Genomic DNA, 20,962 nt, shown 5'->3' on the forward strand with positions numbered 1-20,962 from the left:
AAGAGACCAACATAGCCAGGCAGCTCTTCTAGAGGTGGTCAGCTTAAACAAAGAACTGTAACGTATAGAGATATAACGATAACATGCTTTTTAAAAAGTCTTTTCAACATGAATGTATGTTTACAGCCGAACTAAAGAAAGAGGCAGACAACATCTCATCCGTATGAGAAAAATTATCTTTTCTTTTGGGACGATTAAACCATGTGAACCTGTTCCAATAAGACCTCCACATACAGGTATGAACTTAAAGATGAATTTAAAAATACAAATTAACAATAACCCCTGGGGTAATTAACTGACCTGAACAACCATGTAATGCAGTTTTACATGTGGTGTTTTTACTTGATTTCCTCGGTGGCAGCTAACGATCCGAATAAGAGACAGAGAGACTGTGATGCAGTCGAAATGCAGATAACAGTTTCCCCTCTGTGTGTGTGTGTGTGTGTGTGTGATGCTGCAGGGCTATAGGTCTTTCACATGACCAACAGAAACTGTAAACACACACACACACACACACACACACACACACACACACACACTCTCAGGGGAGTTGTTTAAAGACCTGCTCTACTAGCACTGATCAGACGTGAGAGGTTATCAAGTGTCACATTGTTTTACGAGCTAAAATAGGTCAAACTTCACAGTTTTTCTTTTAAAAACTATCACAATAAAGAGATTTTAATTCCCACTCAAATTTAAGTTTTGCCATGTGTGCATTTATCTGTTTCCGATGTCCTTCGCACCAGTCTGTCTCCTCCAAAACAGACGGTTCGGCCTAGTTTTCCCTCAAACGTGAGCGCATCGTCGTCGCCTCCTCCGACCACACAAATATGGTTTGACCTACTCTCTCCCTCTCTCTCTTTCCTTCGAGGCAAACAAGAGCCTCCATGCACGCTTGTAGGATTCACTTTTTTCACTTAAACACGACCAGCACGCACCTAAAGAAAAAAAAACACCTGACACGTCCCTGATGTTCTTGTTTTGGAGCTGGAGGCAACTGGATGATACAATCTGTTTTGCTGCCATTTTCAAGCTGTGACTCTGACACACACCATTGACTACAAACACACACACACACACACACACACACACACACACACACACAGGATCCCACAGATAATGAAAAACTAGTGTGTGAGCGTGAACACACATGCGCAGAAAAACAATAGAGGCACGTCTCCATGGCTGAGCAGCTACATTCATATGAAAACGTTCGGAGATCAATCTGCATAGAGCCGCCCACCACACAGAGGCGTTTATTGACGGCGCCCAAACAAAAGTGCTCGCCATTGATCTGCTGCAAAAAGGGCTCGCCAGAGCATTGTCTGTGTTCACGAACGCCATGTGTGTGTCACAAGTTTTTAAAAAATGACACAACGGCAAAGTCACTTTTAGATCTGTGGCGACGGCTTTGTCTGCACGGCGACGACACACCTGTGGGCACGGCTGAAAAAGACAGTAAAGCAAATTCCTGTGTCTGTGTGTGTGTGTTTGGCCGCTGGTCCTTTGTTTGAGGCAGTCACATGACTAGTCTGACTTGGCGCCGTCCCCTCCCCTCTGCAGCACGCCCCCATACAATAAAACGCTGAAATATACGAGAGAACACCATGTGTGTGTGTGTGTGAGATGAGAAACGAGAACACAGTCAGTTCATGGATTCAACTTTGCTCACAGAGCAAAACGCCGTACTCAAAAGCGAAACCCAGAAAACTCCACAAAAAAAAACCCAAAACATCTCTTCCCTCCTAATTAGCCACACGTGAGCCATTAGCGATGAAGGGGGGGAGGAGAAGGAGGGAGGGATGGAGGGAGTACAAGAGGGATGGAGGGGAAGATAAAGGGATGGCGGCGTCGGCGGCGGCTGCCCAGGTGGGGGTGGAGGTGTCAGAGGTAATCGATAGCACTGATGAAGATGAAGATGTTACTGGTGGTGTGTGTGTGTGTGTTTTTGATAAACAAACACGGGACGGGGCGTGTGGTCGCAAGTGTGCTCTGTAATATGTTTACCCGCTTTAGCTTGTGAGGTAGACGGGAGACGGATGGACATAGAGACCGACGAAGAGGAGGAGGAGGAGGAGGAGGAGGGGGGAAGACGAGGGAAATAAAGGAGTTCAGAAATGCAAAACAGAAGGAGGGGAGGGGGTGAATGGATAGAAAAATAAGGGACAAAAATCGATCGGTGGCGCGGGGAGGGGAGGGGAGGGGTGTTCGTAGAGGAGATGGCAGGACACGGGAGAGAGAGGGAGGAAGATGAAGGGTGTCGGGGTGGGTTGGGGGGGTGGTGGAGAGAGGAAGAAAGACAAGGAGGGAGAGAGAGAGATGGAGGCGGGCTGGATAGGTCCCCAGGGTGAGATTTCCTGCTCTTCTCCGTTAGGGTAGTCTGACAGACGAGCTAACTGCCTATCCTATGTGCATGTTAATTACAGAGAGAGAGGGAGAGAGAGGGAGAGTAAATAAGTCTGCCTTGGAGAAGGGCACAAAGGAAGCTCAGGTGTTTTCCTGTCGATGGACTTACCCCCCATAGGCCTTAAATTACAGCCTCGCCCCACTGTAGTTCAGCGCAGCGAAGATCCACATAATCACAGATACTGTTTATGTTAGAATAATGTGTGTTTTTGTTTTTGTCCACAGCTAAAAACACACAAAAACAGAGACAGTCCCTCCTTCGTCCGGTGGACCTCCATGAGACAATACACGTACAGTTAACAGGGAGCAGCAAACACTTTTGGCAGATGCTATTTGCACCCAGGTGTGTGTTGGAAAGAATATCATCTGTGCTTAATACAGAGTTATTATTTTAATCCAACCTGCCCCGTTCTTATGCACCTAACAGTCAATCAGACACCAAAACAAGTCAAAATAGGGTCCAGGTTTTTAAAAAAAATACCTTGTTGACAGTAAGAAAAATGCACAATATCCCCAGATTTATCATTTAAGTGCCAGTGCTGAACAAAACAACATGATCTACGCACGGCCGTAAGTGGCAGAGGTGATAAAAAATAAGAAAACTAGGCAGCGTGGACGGACTTTCACCGCTCCAGGATGTTTTTCTTGTAGTTAACTTTTCCCTGACCTTAGCCAGACTGTCAACAGCACAAAAACAGAAGAACGGGAATAATGATCTCTTCTTTTTTTTGTTTTTTTTTCCTCCTACACTGAACGCTCCCTCCCTCCCTCCCTCCCTATTCCCATCCAGCTCCAGCCAAGCGTCCCCCGACCGTAGCGGTGAGGTTCCTTTAAATGAGTTTAGCCTTTATTAGTCTGTCAGAGAGGAGAAGGAAAAAAAAAAAAAAAAACATTGTTCCCCCCAGTAACAGGTCGAGATATTATTCATCTATAATTGGTAATAACCCCGTACCCCCACCCCAAGGCGGCTCAATCTCCACTGAGTAATCACTGCCATCGCCTGCTCTGCTGGAAACGGCATTATTAGGTCGATGTTGGTGTCTCTACCGCTGCTGCCTGCCAAGGTTTATTATCTGACAATATATGGCTTCACTCCTGCGCTCCTTTCAAACCACTGGAGGGAGGATGCGGCTGAGAATATTTATCTCACACCTCCCGAGCTACCGTCGAATATCTTAGCATCCTGGACTCCAAAATAAGCTCCGGTGGGATCGTTTAGGCTGAGGCGCCGTCGGTTTTCATGGCAGCGAGGACCTCTCGCTTGTCATTATTTAAAGTCACCACGACTTTCTCACCAGACAGTCGCGGTTATTGTGTGTGGAAAAAACGCAGCTGAAATTCAAGCCGATTAAAAATCTGACAAATTTAAGGCTGCAAGTAACAACTATTTTCACTTATTGTGTTTAAAATGTTAGAAAATATTGAAAAATGGCCTTTATAGTATCACAGAGCCAAAGGGCATATTAAATATTTTCCTTAATTAATCATTTTGTCACTAAATGTCACAAGAATTTCCCACAGCTCGAGGAGATGAATTTAACAAGTGTCAAAATAGTTAAATACATTTTTTGTCATCAATTAATCAGCCAGTTGTCTCAGCTCTAAAACAGAATGGTGCGTTCAAGTGCAGCAATATTGGAGAAATTACCGCTTCCCCCGGTGAGGTTTTAGCTTTTGAATGCGACGTTTAGGGAGCTCAGACAAGTTCAAATCGACAATTTAACCCAACGTGGATCATTTCACCTCCAGATTAGCATCATGAGACCGATTTGCATCACATTTTCTGTCATCAAGAGTATCACGAACAAACACTTGGACCATTTCCTCTTGTTTTTTTTCCTCCAAGCTCTCTGTTGCATCCCTTTCAAAAACCAATAAAAATAGGGAAGCAACAATAAAATCATGAGACAAAGTGATCGAGCAGCTGGGTGAAAGACAGATAGAGATAGAGCGAGAGAGAGAAGGGAGGGAGGGAGGGGGGAGGAGGAGAGTGACCTTGCCGCTGCTCGGAGCAGACTGATATTTCATCAGCTAACACTGAGGGCACACCTGCCTCACAGCTCTGCTCAGGTTCCCACATCTGCCAACGGCTCTGCACTTCATCCCTGTGAGGAGGCGTCAGGGGAGGGAAGGAGGGAAGAAAGAGGGGGGGAAATGAAAGACAGAAAGAAAGAAAAACAACAGAGTCTCATGTGGGTTTACTGGGAGACTCTGGTGCGTTTCAGGGAAGGTGGAGGTGGCTTTGAACAGAAAACCCCCCAACAAGGTGAGAGTAGTGATATTATGAAGCAGAGGGGAAAAGCAATAGCGTGACGGGAAGACTCTGGCGGTAAACCACCTACTGAATTATATGTTTGAGCTGCCGCTGAAGCTTGTTGTAGACGAGTGCGTCTACGTTTGGAATAACTTTAGACTCACGGGAGGCCGGTGCTCTCTCCCCGGCAGGGCGCCACGCGACCACGTCAACGACAGAGAGAGAGAAAACACAAAACTTTAGTAGGGAAGGAAGTGGCATCATGTGCTCGGGACATCCGTGCGGCGGGAGAAGTGAAACCACACCAGTGAATTCTCTCGGCATGCCACTCCATTCAACATTTCCAATTAAGTCATTCACTTCTCCACGCCAAGGTTATACTGACATGCAAGCAGAAGCAGCGACGGCATGCAAACGGATGTTGTTACCGGTAGTCCGACTTGTTGCTCAGCAAAACTAAATGTGTTGCAGGGAGGAAAGTGTGTGTGTGTGTGTGTGTGTGTGTGTGTGTGTGTGTGTGTGTGTGTGTGTGTGTGCAGAGATCATTTTGGCTAGATGAGATCACGGAGAGCGACAAGAAATGACAGATGTGTTGATAAACACAGCGCTGATGACAGTGACGGTAAAAGTATTTATCTATATCAGGATGCAAAGTTGGATTAGGGATTAGTTCATCCTCCTTGTGGCTGATCTATTTTCACTCCAGTCCGTCAGTCTGTACTTCCTGTATCTCCACAAACAGTCAGCAGGACAATATAACAAGTCATTAAGTCGGTTACTATTATTATTATTATTTCATAAATAGTGTGAAAGGTGTATGATGCTGCTGATATGACTATCAAAGATCCTTCTCTCTGTGTTTTTGCTGTAAACTGCAAAGACTATAAAAGATTTTTCATGAAAGATGATTGTTTTGGTATTTTCTGCTTTATTAGAATAGTGCACTAACATAGAACGCTAACGTAGAAACATGCTAACACCCCCACAGTGGGAACGCTGCAGGGACGCACATCTCCATAACTGAGACGCATATGAAGATACCACCAATGAAATACGATGCGATCCCCCCTCCGATTGAGATGTGCAGCGATTTGACAGGATTTGATTCAACACAAAGCGACTGAACAGGATACAATGTGATTTGGAATTCAGTACGGTTCAGTTTGATTTACTTTCTTTGGTTCTTCTTCAATCATAAACTAAAATAGTGAATAGTGTTTTACTTCACATAGTTGTTTCTCAAGTACTGCAACTCACTTATTGATGTACTGTTTCTTGTTCACCTCTAAAAAAAAACAATTAAAACGTAAAAAAATAAGTAAACTATTGGCAGTTTTCTAACGGAGCTGGTTGGCATAAATGCACAACATGACTTCAATCACAAATATATATATATATATTTATTTATAGCCGAGACCTTAATGTTTCATTTGCTGCTGGTCAAGATATTCTAACATAAATGATGCTGGAGAAAAGTCTCCCCTACAGCCAACATGGCGGCGAACAGCAACATTAGGTGGATCAAAACATATCAGGTGTGGAATTACTCTACAGGTGATGGTTCAAAAACAGAACCAAACTTTATGATTAAAGGCAAAAATCTGATTTTATGTTCATCCAAAAATGTCTCTGGTTTTTTTAATCCGTCCCTGAATCTCATCGTCCACATGCTGATGTTTAGCAGGAACTGTTCACCATGTTTACACCATCCTAGTTCAGCGTGTCAGCGTTAGTAAAGCAGCACCAGGACTGGGGTGGTATTGTGTTAATGAGACCAGACCTCCGGGAGCTCTGGTACGGAGGATGCTGCTGCAGCGTCGTTGCAACAAAGGGGACGTTTCTGTCACATATCGTATCCTGTCACCTGCTTCCATGACCTCATCCTCGCCGCCCCCCCCCCCCCACTCTCCTCCGTCTTATCTCCACGTTTCAGTCCAACAGTGGAAATAAATTCATAAATTCTGCAAACGACACAAAGCCTTCGCTGCTGTCTGTCCAATGGGATTTTTTTTTGTGGCCGTTAAGCCACTGGGACGTCAGTTTCCATAGGATCGACCTTCGACCTGCAGCGCTGGGGAAAACACAATCAGCCCCTCCCCTCGCCCTCACACCCGCTCCCCTTCATACCATCAAATGGTCAGCACAAAGGGAAGGGAGCTGACCTTAACTGTCCTGGTGTTCATGTGCACGCTCGCAAAACACACACTAGGTCTTCCAGCTAAACCCAGAAAAAAGAACAAAAGAAAAACAGCTTTCATGTTCGTGCAGTGAAGAACATGACAGAGAAAAGAGGACGAAGAAGAAGAAGAAGGAGGAGGAGGAAAAACAAAACAAGCAAAGCACGGAGCCAATCAACTGACCGGAGTACAACAAAGGGCCAACTGTAAAAGCCCTGGACTTCATCCCACCCTGTGATGAGAGGACTTCGATCCCCAGGCAGCGCTGATGTAGCCTGTTAAGCTCCCACTTCGATTCAGCTCATTGAGCTCCATGCTGCTGATCAATTAGAGAACAGCTGAGCCAGCTGCTGACCACACAAACATTTCTGTTTTTAAGCACAGACAGGTGTTTTTTTTTTTGATACCATGTGTGCGCTTGCCTGTTATCTCGGTCCTCTCTGCTATATCTAATCTAAAGTCTCTTCTCCAACCCCACCCCAGGCGGTCAGACGCTCGTGCAGGCTGACATGCCCCATCTGCATTAAAGCAAGTCACAACATGTGTGATGGAATAAAAACTAAAGCTCCTCTGTGAGATGCAAAATACGAAAAAAAAAGAATCAAATCAACCTAAAAACCAACAAAAGCCATCACAAACCAGCAGCAGTTAGAAAAAAATGACATGATTTCTGCTCATTTTTGTGTGGAAAAAGTGTAAATATGGAGATTTTCCATTTATCTCCATCTCCCATATGGGGGCAGGCACTTCCACACACTTTTCAGTCTACCGTATTTCCCCAAATATTAGCCGGGGCCCTTATTTACCGTATAGGCGTCTATCTGCGTGGAAACTTCTCTACCATCTTTTCTTGAACCTAGCCATGTGCTTCTGGTGCCGAACCAAGCTGCGACTGTTTTATAGCGTTAGCCAGGTGTTTATTATTGCTACCATGATAACGACGGCCCAGTATGCACGGTTAAAAACTCCATGTTGTTGATGAAGTTGACCGAGCAACTGACTTGAAAGAAAATCGCCAACTAAGCACCATTTCGGGGACAAACTCCTCACTTTGGCCTGCTGCCATCTTGTTATTTTATCTGTCTGACTGTCTAACACCCACTAGCTCAGGAGAGCTGTGGTGATTCCACACCGTAACTAACATAAATCATAAAATTTAAATTAATTCAGGAAAGTTACAGCTCAGCTCCGAGTCAAAAATACCATTTTTTAAAAACTATCCATTCGTATTTTCTTGATTTTGTTTGTGGGGGCAGAAAAACGCTGGTTCACACTCCATCAAGTGTTTTGTTTACTTACAGATCAAACATGACAACTAACTTAAATCTCGTTATTTGACAATTAACACATTGCAAAGGGGCAAATGAAAACTGCGTCTCATACAGACGCTTCGGGGGCAGCCGATATTGGAGATTGGAGCTGCACGAGGGTGCTAAAGCAGACGACAAAGCGCCGGTGTTTGACGCCCTGAGACGTGAATGTGTTGGAAATAAACACACAGAAACCTGCAGCGACTGAAATCGAACTATAACATCAAGATTATACTGTTGAATTTATGATATTAAAGTGATTAAAACATCTGCACGGCCTGTATTTGATCATGGCAACCACGTCCCGGGCCGTTAATCGAGACCCAGCTTTTATTTGAGGGAATACACTCTGGTTGTGTGTGTGTGTGAGAGAGAGAGACTCACCCAGCCTCCTTGGCTCTGGATCCAGGGCTGAATGTGGTTGTCCAGGTAGACCGTCATCCACTCTATGATCCGGCTCACCAGCGGACTCATCTCCTTCTCCACGCACTCGACGCACAGTGCCCCGCCAAACGCAAAAAGCCCGACAATGCGGCCCCAGTTGACTCCGTCCCGGAACACCTCATCCATCACGTTCTCGAAGCTTTGGTAGACCGTGGCCGGCGTGATGTGCAGCTGGTTGTGTAGGTCGCTGAAGGCGCGGGCGTACCGCAGCTCGAACTCGTTGGCCGAGTCCCGGAGGGCCTCTTTCACCGCGTCCAGGCTCGTCGTCGACGGTAACTGTTGCTGCCGCAGCGGGGACGGCGGCGGGGTCCCGGGACTCGTGCCATTAAAAGTCCCGTTGGCGTGTGTTGCTACCCGCTGCTCCTCGCCCAACCCTGCCTCCCCGCCATCAGTCCTGTTCAGCGGCTCTATGAGTCCCAAGTGGTTGACAGGATAGTCTTTCTGGGAGAGTTTATAGTTTATGTAGAAAACCACCAGTTCTCTGTTTTCAGACATTTTTTTTTTTTTGTGTCTTTAAATATGTTTTTTCCTCTCGTCCCTCGGCGGTCTGTCGCTGCCCCTCTCGCGGTCGCGCCTTGCCGTGTCGGAGTGAACACACGCTGTGCTTCCTCTGTTCAGACCACCATGGTCAGCTGATATCCGGAGGAGACTTGGGGGGGTGAAAACCAAACCTACACAGGGCTGACAAATCAGCTCAGGCCCTGCAGAGAGAGACACAATGAAAGGTCAAAGTCTAGATAGCCAATAAGCATGCTGTGATTGCGTGTGTGTGTGTGTGTGTGAGAGGATGGAGAGCAGTGTGTGGGGACGGCTGTAGTCTTTCAAATTAAAAGTGGACAGGCGGGGTTAAAGTGCACCTCTCTAATTGGACTGTTACATATGGAGCAGATGGTGGTGATATTAATGAGACTATAGTAAAACGAGAGTGTGTGTGTGTGAGACAGTGAAGAGAGACAAAGGGAGGGGTGGTGTGTGTGAGGAAGGTGAGCTTCAGGTGAGGAGAGATCACAGCGACAGTCTGGCTTGATGGTGCACGCAGACAGTCACCGGGTCCTAATCGGTGACCTCTGACCTTCAGCTTTTTGGCACCTCGTCTGGCAGATTTTATTCAAACTTCATGTAGTTCGACCCACCCCCTCCCCCCAAAAACTAGTTCTCTTCACTGGTTTACTGAAACCTGTCCTGAGCTCAAACACAGCCTGAGTCGACGCTAAAAAAGCCTTTGGAGTCAATCCGCGATCTTTATTCCTCCAAATCTGTTTTTAAAAAACGCACTACTTCAGAACTGCTTCTTCTAGAATCAGTTTTAGTGATTCACATCCCGCTTTATCTGTTTTTATGTCATTGTAAAGCACTTTATAGTGACTTGTTTATGAAAACTAAGGGGAAAACGTACAGTGACGGAGGTCTTGAATCATCCTGAAGGGGTTCGTTTTGCAACATTACTGTACATATCATGCTTATCACACGGCTTCCTAAAGAAATCAATGATTTGACATAGAATATTACAGTAAATATTATTTTATTGATTTTAAAAAAAAGTATAGATATGGGATAACGCCAAACGATGTGTCCGTTATCAGGAATTAATGGACGATGTGGAGGCAGAGAACCGTCCGATGGTCAAAAAACGTTTTTCACAAGTTGCAACTTAACGCCTGAGGGTTTGACTAATACCTGGAACAATCATCATTCCCATTAGGTTCTTATGCAATCGAAATGTTGGTCACCACTCCAGGAAATAGGACGGATCAAAGATACGACTGGAGATATTTCTAGTTTGCTCAGCTCATAGATCCCTTTGGCTTGGCTGTTAGCCAGGAAGCTAACGTTATGCTAGCAGGATTCAACGTAAAAAACACTCCATACGGTTGACAGTCAGTAAATATAATGTCACAGTATGTTTAACAACAACAATAGCTAGCTAACCAGCTATGTCACTGCACCCAAATCAATAGGATTGATGTAAACCACTAAAACGACGTGATCAGAGAGTGATCGCGTGATCCAGCGCCTCAGCGGGGGGTCAGAGGGGATCAGACTACTTCCTGCAGCTCGTGGCGTTCAGAGAGGAAATAAGCTAAATGTTAGCTTGGTGAGGCGTAACACACTGAGGCTCTGACGGCGTCCCTGTTGCTATGGTTACTCCAGCCGGCACATTAATTTAGACGGTGACTCAACTTAGTAAGTGTCCATTATCACTGTTTAACGGACACCCAGCAGCCAATCAGAATCGAGTATTCACCTAGACCACATGGTATAAAACAATAGTAATAATAATAATAATAATAATAATAATGATGACATTAGTCTCTTTGTTACACTCTCACTGCTTTGCATGCTGTCTCTCACAACCTTAAATGCCCTCGAGTCACCACACAGAACTAATTTTCCTCTGATCCTCCAGCATCCTACAACTTCTCATCTCGTTATCAGTACTGGCGGCCGTCAATCTCCGCGTTCTAATATTGATCTGGCGTCTCTCTGCTTTAGCATGAGGGGGAAATAATAAGAAATTATAAGATTACCAGAACCTTATTGTAGGTGTTGGCTGTTTCCTATGTGAGGACAACGCAGTGAAACCCCCCCAATGATCTCCAAGTGGGAAACTCTACTATCAAACATATTTCCTGTCATCTTGAGCAATTTTAGCACTGAGGTATGAAACCACAATTGCTCGTGTTGACAGTGACACACGGGGGTTATTCCATGATAGCAGGTAGTTTTACATAATCATGCATGTATGACTTCCCCCATTGGTGATGTAAATAAAATCACTGTTCAAAAATAAAAAGCTTAAGAAACTATGTGTCAGACAGCGTTATGGAAAGGATCCCTACAGAGATAGACCTGGAAGATCCTTTTGCTTTAACTGAAAAACTGCTGCTGGATCGCACTATTCAAACCCACCAGACTCCATTGAAAAAAAGGGCCATTTTACCTCACAGAACACAGGAGTGACTGATCCACCGCTGCTTCAACTGGTTAGTTATTTTGTTATTGTGTGTTAAACAAATATTGTGGTGGATCTGAATTAACCCCGTTAAAACACCAAAGTCACACAACAACACAAATAAACTAATTGATTGAGATGGCGGTAGATCAGCAACTCCTATATAAAATTACTATTTTTGTCAATGGAGTCTGGTGTGTGCAGAGAGCAATATAACAGCTATTTCTGGATAAACCAAAAGGATCTTCCAGGTCTCTCTCTGTAGGGATCCTTTCCATAATGTCATCACACACTTAGAATAACAATCTGAGCCTGTCAGTGGCTAAAACAAGCACTTTTAGTGGACCTACTTTAAATGGGCACAAATGCCCCAAAGGATTAACATTAGCTGAGGCGATCTACTGGACCAGTTCCAAAACCGTTTGTATCTACCAGTCATTTTGAATCCACAAAGACCCAAGTTTAAAAAAATACATTCACATCAGAGTTATTAATCATTTGACAGAAAGTCAGATTGATTACTCGCGTCAGTCGCTTTTCAAGCAGAAATGAGAAACATTCTCCGTTTCTTGTCAACTTACAGAATTAGAAGCTTTTCTTTGCCAAATGTGGTGGTAAAATGAATGTCTCTAACTATTGATCAATCAAAGCAAGCAATCAGAATATGTCGCACTGTGGTGAAGCTGTTTTCCCAATATTTTTTCCCGACATTTTTTAACGATAAATCCAGAAAACAAACCAGAGTAATCACATAAATTGCAATCTGCAGCCCCAAATCATGTGACAAAACAATTTCAAACAGCATAATAATCATCAACAATATTACCTTTGGTTAATGATCGTTAAGGGATCACTGTGATTTACATTAAAAGCCGACCTCATTAAAGATTTATATTAATAGGCAGTAAATTGAGTTTAAGTGTGTCTACGTTCCCCCCGAAACAAAAGCCAGTCGAGAGAAAGAGCAGCTGTGTGACAAAGCCAGTCCCTCGTCTCCTGCTGTCACTCGTCATTTTCTCATATTTTACTGATGCAGGCATGCAAAAATCATAAAAAAACACTTTTTTTTTTTTTACAAGATGTGGGAGGGAGATGACCTGCCGATGATCCCAACCTTGTGCTGCTGATGTGGGAGGGTGACCTTTTCAGACAATGGTATTGACACAGACACCGATAGCTGGTTGGACCTAATAATCAGTGTGTGTGTGTGTGTGTGTGTGAGGCAGAAAGAAGAGGGGAGCTCCATGCAAATAGTCCCGCTGACATTACATAATACAGGACTGCTCTCCATAGCAGCACAATGGGAGCAGGAGCTGGAGCAGGAGCTGGAGGAGGAGTCCCCCCCCCCCCAAAAAAAACAACTAATGACTAATTTTGGCCATAATTTGTGGTGAAAGTTGGGGGAAATACAGCCTGTTAGAGCAGATGAAGACCCACAAGGCTGCAGTGTTTACAGTGGCCACATGGTCCCAAGCTGCCAGCACGTGGCTCGGGTTTAAACAGCCCAGCACTGATGTAAACACCACGCAGCCCCAACGGGAATACGGAGCACCTGAACGCAACATTTTGTCAAGACTCCAATAATACAAAACCACCAATAAATACACCAAAAATGGAGGGGGGGGGGCTGTGCTCGTGTGTGTCTTAATTAACAGGTTAACATAAAGCAGCCAGGGTGTCGCTGGTGCTGCCTGCGTAACGTGAACACACACGTGCCTTTCGATATAAATATCACATTCACACATGCATTTTCATCACCAGGTTATATTAAAAAAAATAAGATTAGAGTATTTAGCGTCTTACCAGCAGTGCTGAGTGAGAATAACAACAACAACAATAAAAAAATAAAAATAAATACGTGCAGCTCTCCTCACTTCGGTCGCAGTTTCCCCACAAAACGTCCCAAATCTGTCAGTCAAGCCAGTTTGTGCAAAAAGCTGTCAAAATCCAAGAGTGTGTGTGAGAGACCACTTTGAGCGAGGGAGTGTGTGTAAGGAAGCGCGCGCGTGTGTGTGTGTGTGTGTGTGTGTGTGTGTTTGGACGTCTCCTCCTACGTCCAGAGCCCTCCTCTATTACGTAACACGGCGACGCCTTCAGGGACGCCTGAATACCTGAATCACCACGGTGTCTAGCGCCCTCCTTTACACCTTTAAACCACACACACTTTTTTTTTTTTAAATAACAAAAAAAAGCACTCAATCTGATAATCACATAACTTAAATTTGTGGAAGACTGCGACAGAAACAGATTCACATAAAGGTATTTCAATTTTCTGCTGGGTGTCCCTCTTTGTTCACATTTTATCCCCTTTAGCCTGATTTTTTTTGTTTAAATCTAATCTCATATATTACCTAAAATATAAAAAAAGACACATCTGGTGCTGATTAACGCTTTATTCAACAATTACCCTGCTGTTTCCGCCTCGCTAATTGAATTTGCAGGCGGATGAACGGGCTCAATAGGAGTCCCTGAAGGCAGCACAGGCCGTCCCTTCCTGTCATTAACAGCTTTAACCAGAGCAGATCGATGACAAAAAATAAAATAAAAACACATTGCTCTGCGCCAAACAGCTGCAAATAGACTTAATCAAACCAGAATTATAAAATTATTTACGGAGCAAAGCTACACACACACACACACACACACACACACACACAGAGCCTGTACGGTAGAAAGCTCCTGAAGATGGCTGTCACTGTCACACACACACTCTAAAGGTGAAAACACAGCGGAATAAAAATCACCTAATGCAGTTTCCAAGCGTGTTTTGTCCCCAAACAGCGCGACACAAGCCGGCAAAAGCTAGCAAGGAAACGGGAATAATGGCCGCGCATTCTCCCAAAAAATCTGTCGACCTCCTTCCTCTTAATTTCAGCCGAGGGGAGGAAGAGACACCTCGGCTAGCACCGCCCGTCTTTCTGCCGCTAATTCCGCCAACACGACGACCCCCCAGCCGCCCGGGGTGAGCTCGCAAACCGAGCCGGGAGTCTTACTTGTAGGGCGGTCTCCGTGTGATCATGTCTGGCGGCTCACAACCCGGACCCCGGCAGGGAGAGTCCAATCCGTCATCGCTAGCCTCCGTGTGGCTAACGCCGGAGACGGAGATCGCTCGGCCCCGGCCAGCTAACTGGCTACCGCGGATCCGCCCACAGCGACGTCCTCTGCGTAACTTCAGCACGCCAGCGCCGCCGTGCTCGGTCCAGCCGCCACACACATATGACCGCCCGGAGTCTGCAAATAAAATAAATAAATTAATTAATTAAAATGTGGATAAAATGTAGTTTTCTTCTTCTTGGCTTTACGGTTACATGAGAGCTAGCTTGAGCGGCTAGCACCTAGTTAGCCCCAGCTAGCATTAGCGCTAACTGGCTAATGTTAGCACTAACAAGACTAAAATTAAACCCTTTTTAATGCTTGTTGGGGCGTCTGACCCCGGCATGAGTTACACAAGTTCCCTTTAAGTGTCACACTCCTCATTGTTCGCCAACATAGTCACTTATATTTATTTACTTATGTTGAGAACATGGCGCGTTGGGTTAGCGGCTGCTAACGTCGGGCAGCTTTCCCCACTTTACCTAGCCAAAACAAAGGATGAGACATGTCTCCATGGTAACCTTTGTTACCCTAAAATGTGGCAAAAGCTTCACGCCGATTTCCAGTTTGAGCGCAGTGCCACCCCGTGGGCATCTTCCTGCAAGCGCACTGCCGACCCCTCCTCTGTTACACCTTAAAATCACTTATTTTCAACACAAATATGATGGAAGTCTGGTTCTGAGAGCACCAGCAAATACACAGGGATAAAAGTGGCTGCACAAAAAAAGCAAAGGGGTAACTAATAACTACAACCAGTGCATAATCAGAGAGGGAATGAGAAAATATGTGTTTTTTTAAATGAAAGAGCGGCACAGATTGTGCAACAGAACTGCACTGCACAGATGAGTTTTATTGTTAATCTCACAAATGTAAAACATAGAAATACAAACTTTGTGCCAAATAATTGATGATACTTTTGTATTTTGTCAGAGGCTGACCTCCGAATGCTACATCCCTGTAAAGTAAAACTGAGCTGCTGAATTTATAGTCTGATAGTTCTCACAGCTAAATATAAGGCTGCAAAGCTTTTTTCTAATCTTTAATTATTGATTTGTTTGTAGTTGTATTCATACATGTGTGTATCTGACACTGTATTTGATCCTTTCTTCCTTTTATTTCTGCCTTGAAAAGCACTTTAATTGCTCATTTTGATAAGTGACATATAAATAACCTTTAATATTAATATTAACTTCACACACACGATATGTCGGACAGATTAAACCTTCATCACACAACATGAGATTAGAATCCAGCGTTAAATATTACAAGAAAAATAAATTTTCTGCCAAAACGTGGCGTTTGTGTTCGAGCCAATCAGCTCCACGGCCACGAGTTTCCCATCATGCCCCTCGGCTGCAGTGCTAAATTATTAAAGTCAAAATGTTCAATGTGAGGAAACTGAGCGACTTTAACACCGAATCGACGGCGAGGATCAGAATTCAGGTTTATTGATACTTCACCAAATGCTTGGAAGATTACATCACAATATTATGTATAGAACCGTAGAGCACTTTCATTTCTATGTATCTTACATTGAAAACTTTACAGTCTGCATTTTTTATTTACTGTATATATATATTTATATATATATATTTATATTTATATATTCCCTTGCTTAAGGGAAGAAAAGTAGACATCCATAGTTGCGAGGAAAGGAATGCTTCTCAAAAAATATTTAAATGCACTTTAAATAATTACATACATCCTTTTTTTTTTTTAAAAAAAAAAACAAAAAAAAAACAAAAGGCATGGAATAAACTACGCAGAATCCAGGCTGCAGAGGCTCCAGTGTCTCTCTGTAGATGTGAGTTTTGGAGTTTGGTTTCTGTTGTTGAACAGGATACACGCAGCCGCTGATGGGGGCGTCCCAGCCGATCCAGAGCAGGCGGGAGCACCGGTGCAAAAACAGTGTAGCCAGTGCGTCGCCCGCGTGTTCGGACGAATGATGGAGGAGTCGAGTCCGTATTCAGTCCTTCGCTTAAAGGCTCTTCTGGGTCAACACACCGCAGGAATGCATGACATGAGGGAAGCAGCGAGTCTTTAACAATTAAACTGGGAAAAAAACAAAAAACATAATAATAATAATGATCATAAAACAAATTAAAGCAAGTGAGCAAAATAAATAAGTAAAATCTCATCGACAGGCAAGAGGTGATAAAGATGGCAGGAGACTTCACTAACAAAGCCGCTTCAGGTGTTTGATAGTGTTTTCACTGATGCAGCTCAGAGTTTAGTCTCTTTAGCAATAACTGCCCACCGAACAGAGAGGAGAAGCCCCGCCGCTTCCTGGTGGAGCCTGGTGTGTACGGTCGTCAACGGTGAGAGGCACATTTGATCCCGTCTGAATCGTTCCACAACGTTTGTTAGTTTAAAAATTTAATTTTTGCAAGTTTTATCGTGAAAAGTGGAGCTGCTTAAGTTGGCGTCCAGCTAGCCGGCAGCGCTACAACGCTATAAAACACATCAGGTCACACAGTAACTAAGCTACATAGCTAACTAGCACGTGATTGTTCAAGCATAGTTTGTATAAAAGAAGCGAACTTGTAGCTTCTAACGTCCAGCAGGGGGGCGACTCCACTGGCTCCAAACAGAAGTCTGATTGGATGGAAGTCAATGAGGAAAATGAGCTGACTTCTCTCCTGATTTATCAGCTCACTGAACATTTTCCTGATGAGTTTCTGGTCTCAGTCTCTAGTTTACAGTCTTCTTCAACACAAGAGGATGTTCATTTAGTAACTTAAGGTCCCATTTAGAGGAAAATAGATAATAGAAAAGGGTATGCTTTAGGGTGGCTCCAAAAAACCAAGATGGCGACGCCCATAAAGCCAAACTCGAGGCTTCAAAATACTTGCTATTCAACTTGCTAAATTATTTTTTTTAAACTGCCAAACATCGTGTGTGTGTGATTCAGGGCACAATTCAAACCGAATCAAAATAAATTCAGTCACTCGTTGTTGACTTCTGAACATATTTTTTTCCAAAATAAAGTCCTATGGCGGTCCGCCAGGAAGCCGGGGGACTTCGGCTGTCTGTAACAAAGACATAAGAGGGAACGTGAACGTTAAAGTGACAAACGAGGGATCGGATGTAACAACATATTCTGATTAGATCACCAAACTCACAATAAGGGCAACACTGATGGTGTCATCGTCATTTTCTAACAGGCACAGGCGGCCAAAAGAGATCAGATTCAAAGGTATCGTTCATTTGCTTTCAGCGTGTAGATATACTTCATTTTTGTTAAGTATTAAAAAAAAAAAAAAAACTAAACATACCATCAAAATCAGGTACAGGGTTTGCAACAATATCAATAAATTATTTGTTTACAGTTCTGTTCTAGTCGTTACACTTTGAGATGAGAGTCTGGGGGGACGATGAATGACAACAGTCAGCGGAGAGCGCTGGTCACAGTGCTGTTTGTCCCCGAGAGAAACAAGTGAGGAAGGACAGGGTGGAGACTTTCCTGCGAGCCGAGCGCAGCAGAAAACACTTAAACGCAGAGTCCTGAACTGAGACAGAAAAGCTACAGTCTTCTTCTTCTTCATCGTCGTTTCCAATCCCAAAGAGGGCATAAAGTCTCTCGCATGTCTGCTCCTGATCTACTTGCTGACGTCTGCCGTCACCTCAGCTTCTCCGTCCATCCGCCACCCTCCGCCACTCTAGGACGGGGGAGTCCGGACGGGCGCCCCCTCGGGAGCGGCGATGCGGAAGACGGAGCCGATGCGCAGGAAGAAGCGCCTGAGGACGGCCCGCAGCTCGGGGATCACATCAAACTGCATCATTTCACACAGGTGGGGGTAGTAGCAGGAAGCGTGGGGCTTGAACTGGAAGAGGAAGAAGAAAAATTAATTAGTCAGTGAAAACACGATCTTTTCCTAAACCTAACCAAACTGATAGTATATAAGTTAACAATTAAACTTAAGTAATATTTGTTGGTCCCATTCAGGACTTGAACCTTATTCTCGTGGCTTACAGCCCTGTAACTAAACCATTCAGTCACAGTAATCTGAAGGAGGATTCAGCGTTCCTTGTACTGTGTGACTGGACGGCCGATAAAAATACACGACAGAGAAAGGACGGGTCACTCTGGGACGTGTGAGCGCTGCTGGGAGGCCAAAGAGTTCACAGCAGGGCGTCAGATTCACGTGTCCAGAGGCTGTTTGCTGTTTTTGCTGCTGCTGCTGTTTGAGGGCAATTTACGAAATTACATTCAGGCAAACAAACACAATTTCTACCTCTTAGATTTGAGGTCTTGCACAAGAAGATGGTGCCAGCCTGTCCACTTAAACAACACTCTTTGTTTGTTTTTAATTTCTGCTGATGCCGTGGTTTGTGTGGCGCTGGCGGAGCCGGCTACACGGCGCCAACATTTCCTACTGCGTCGAGCTGCACGCCGGGTTGTTTTCTGACTAAAAACTGCGACGGTTCTGGTCTAAAATGCCCTGGAAAGAGAAGCTGAGTCATGGGCTGCCATGAATCATCAGTGAGTCACTCACTGACACGGAGAGAGAGAATGATTCATAGGTGACACCTCGCAAAAGTACAACCACAAAAAGCATGTTGAAGGAAAGAAAGAGAGAGAATACAAAAGATTTTCAAGGCTCAGATCAGTTTTGACAGCTGTCATTTTTACCTACTGGACATTTTATTGACTTTCTGCTGTATTTTAGCTCCGGACATCATCAAAATATTCCTGATACTGGATCAGATTTAATCACAGCTGCAGTTATGATCCAGTGGGGTGCAGCGATCTGATCTGCACTTAATTCAAGCAACCAAATTCAATGAATAAATCGATCAATTCCACAAATTTGCCTAAATTTGATATTTATTCTTCATTTTGCACGTCATGTGTACATCTTGTGTTTGTTTCTGTTTCTGGATTCTCAAACTTTAAGATTATTTCCAGATTTATGTGAAGTTATTACAGATTTTTGGACGCAGCTGAAGGTTTGAGTCCTGAAGCACCACTCTGTGTGTGTGTGTGTGTTCCTGCCTTGTCGTCGGGCAGCCGTAGCGTCCTGGTAAGAAGCAGCATCAGCAGGCTGTTCCAAGCCTCTCTGTGGCTCTCCGACGTCAGACTGATGAAGTAGGCCAGAGCTTCACTACACACCCTGAGAGAGACAGCGCACACACACCCACACACACCCACACACACCCACACACACACACACACACACACACACACACACACACACACACGGTTATGACCAACACTGATGCATCTACAACACTGACTACGTTATTCTGACTTTGATACGGACCACAGCAAACAGCGTATTTCTGAAATGAGCTTTAACAAATATTTAGTTTATGTTTCTACATTTGCTGTTTTGTTTTGTCTTTATTTAGTCAAATTTGATTAAAAAACATTTCTAAACTTTTATTTAACGAATCGTTCAATTTCAACACCTTTTCTCACTGATTCTGCTTTATTGACTTCTGGAACCTTTTAGCTGAGGTTGGACAGATTTTAGGGACATGAAGCATCAGAAGATCCTCCAAGAAATGACGTCACAAGACGAAGAAACCATTTTGAGTCCAAAGGGTTAATGTACCTGCCTTTTATATTTGTATTTACTAGAAAGACAAGAAAGAGAGGCTCACAACTGTGGTCAAATGCAGAAACACATCCTACTTTTAAACATTTTGGAAGACTTGGATATAAACCTGTTGCTGTCGCAGTTTGATAAATTTAAGTTGATAGTTGCCAAACTTGCGTGCAGCTCCCCTTCCTGTGTTGCGCCTTGCAAGCAAGATTTATGATATGCTTAAATATCGCAGCGCCGACCTTTTCGAGAGGGTGTTTGAAGGAATTAAAGAGGGAGGCTGTATTCAGCAGGTCAAACAGCTTCAGCCATTCTGCTTCTCTATAATCTGACTTGATAATGAAAAGAGCTGCACGTCAACAATATTCGCAGGAATATTGTCTTTTTTTAGGAAAGAAAACTGAATATTTGACTGATATTCCATTATTATTCCTAATGTGACAATAATGTGACAAAGTTCAATTTCTGCTGCTCTTTTACTTTTGCTCACTTGCTGCTGTAACACTGAATTTCCCTGTCGTGGGACTAATGAAGGAATATCTCTCTATATCCATCTATTCCAAAAGTAGCATTTTCCCATTAAGACCTGTGGGAATCAGTACAGCTCTTGTTTTTATTAGTTTTATTATTATTATTATTGTTGTAGGGGAGCAGGACGAAGCTACACATCCTAAACTTAAGTCATTTAATGATGAACACCACACATACGTATCCCTGATGTAACACATGAGTCAGCGGCTCAGTGACAAACACAACAAGGTGATTTGTACCCAGGC

At 44.1% G+C, this 20,962-nt stretch overlaps 2 protein-coding genes across 6 annotated transcripts in view; both read right to left on the minus strand.

Moving 5' to 3' along the window:
• bcl2l1 (BCL2 like 1) overlaps positions 1 to 14,678 on the minus strand; it is a 35,664-nt gene extending 20,986 nt beyond the window's left edge. For 3 of the 4 annotated variants that reach the window (XM_070838797.1, XM_070838799.1, XM_070838796.1), the window contains exons 1-2: positions 14,538 to 14,678; positions 8,532 to 9,292 (exon numbers count right to left, since the gene is read on the minus strand). In XM_070838797.1, coding sequence (XP_070694898.1) covers positions 8,532 to 9,086 — 555 coding nt within the window. In that variant the 5' untranslated portion in view covers positions 9,087 to 9,292; positions 14,538 to 14,678. Of the gene's footprint in view, positions 1 to 8,531; positions 9,293 to 13,418; positions 13,542 to 14,537 lie in introns of those variants that run through there. The other variant, XM_070838800.1, reaches the window with a different exon arrangement.
• A 993-nt stretch (positions 14,679 to 15,671) lies between these two features.
• arfgef2 (ADP-ribosylation factor guanine nucleotide-exchange factor 2 (brefeldin A-inhibited)) overlaps positions 15,672 to 20,962 on the minus strand; it is a 34,647-nt gene continuing 29,356 nt past the window's right edge. For both annotated transcript variants that reach the window (XM_070838998.1, XM_070838997.1), the window contains exons 38-39: positions 19,634 to 19,751; positions 15,672 to 18,461 (exon numbers count right to left, since the gene is read on the minus strand). In XM_070838998.1, coding sequence (XP_070695099.1) covers positions 18,297 to 18,461; positions 19,634 to 19,751 — 283 coding nt within the window. In that variant the 3' untranslated portion in view covers positions 15,672 to 18,296. The remainder of the gene's footprint in view (positions 18,462 to 19,633; positions 19,752 to 20,962) is intronic.

Source organism: Pempheris klunzingeri, chromosome 11, assembly GCF_042242105.1.
Source record: "Pempheris klunzingeri isolate RE-2024b chromosome 11, fPemKlu1.hap1, whole genome shotgun sequence".
Lineage (NCBI taxonomy): Eukaryota > Metazoa > Chordata > Actinopteri > Acropomatiformes > Pempheridae > Pempheris > Pempheris klunzingeri.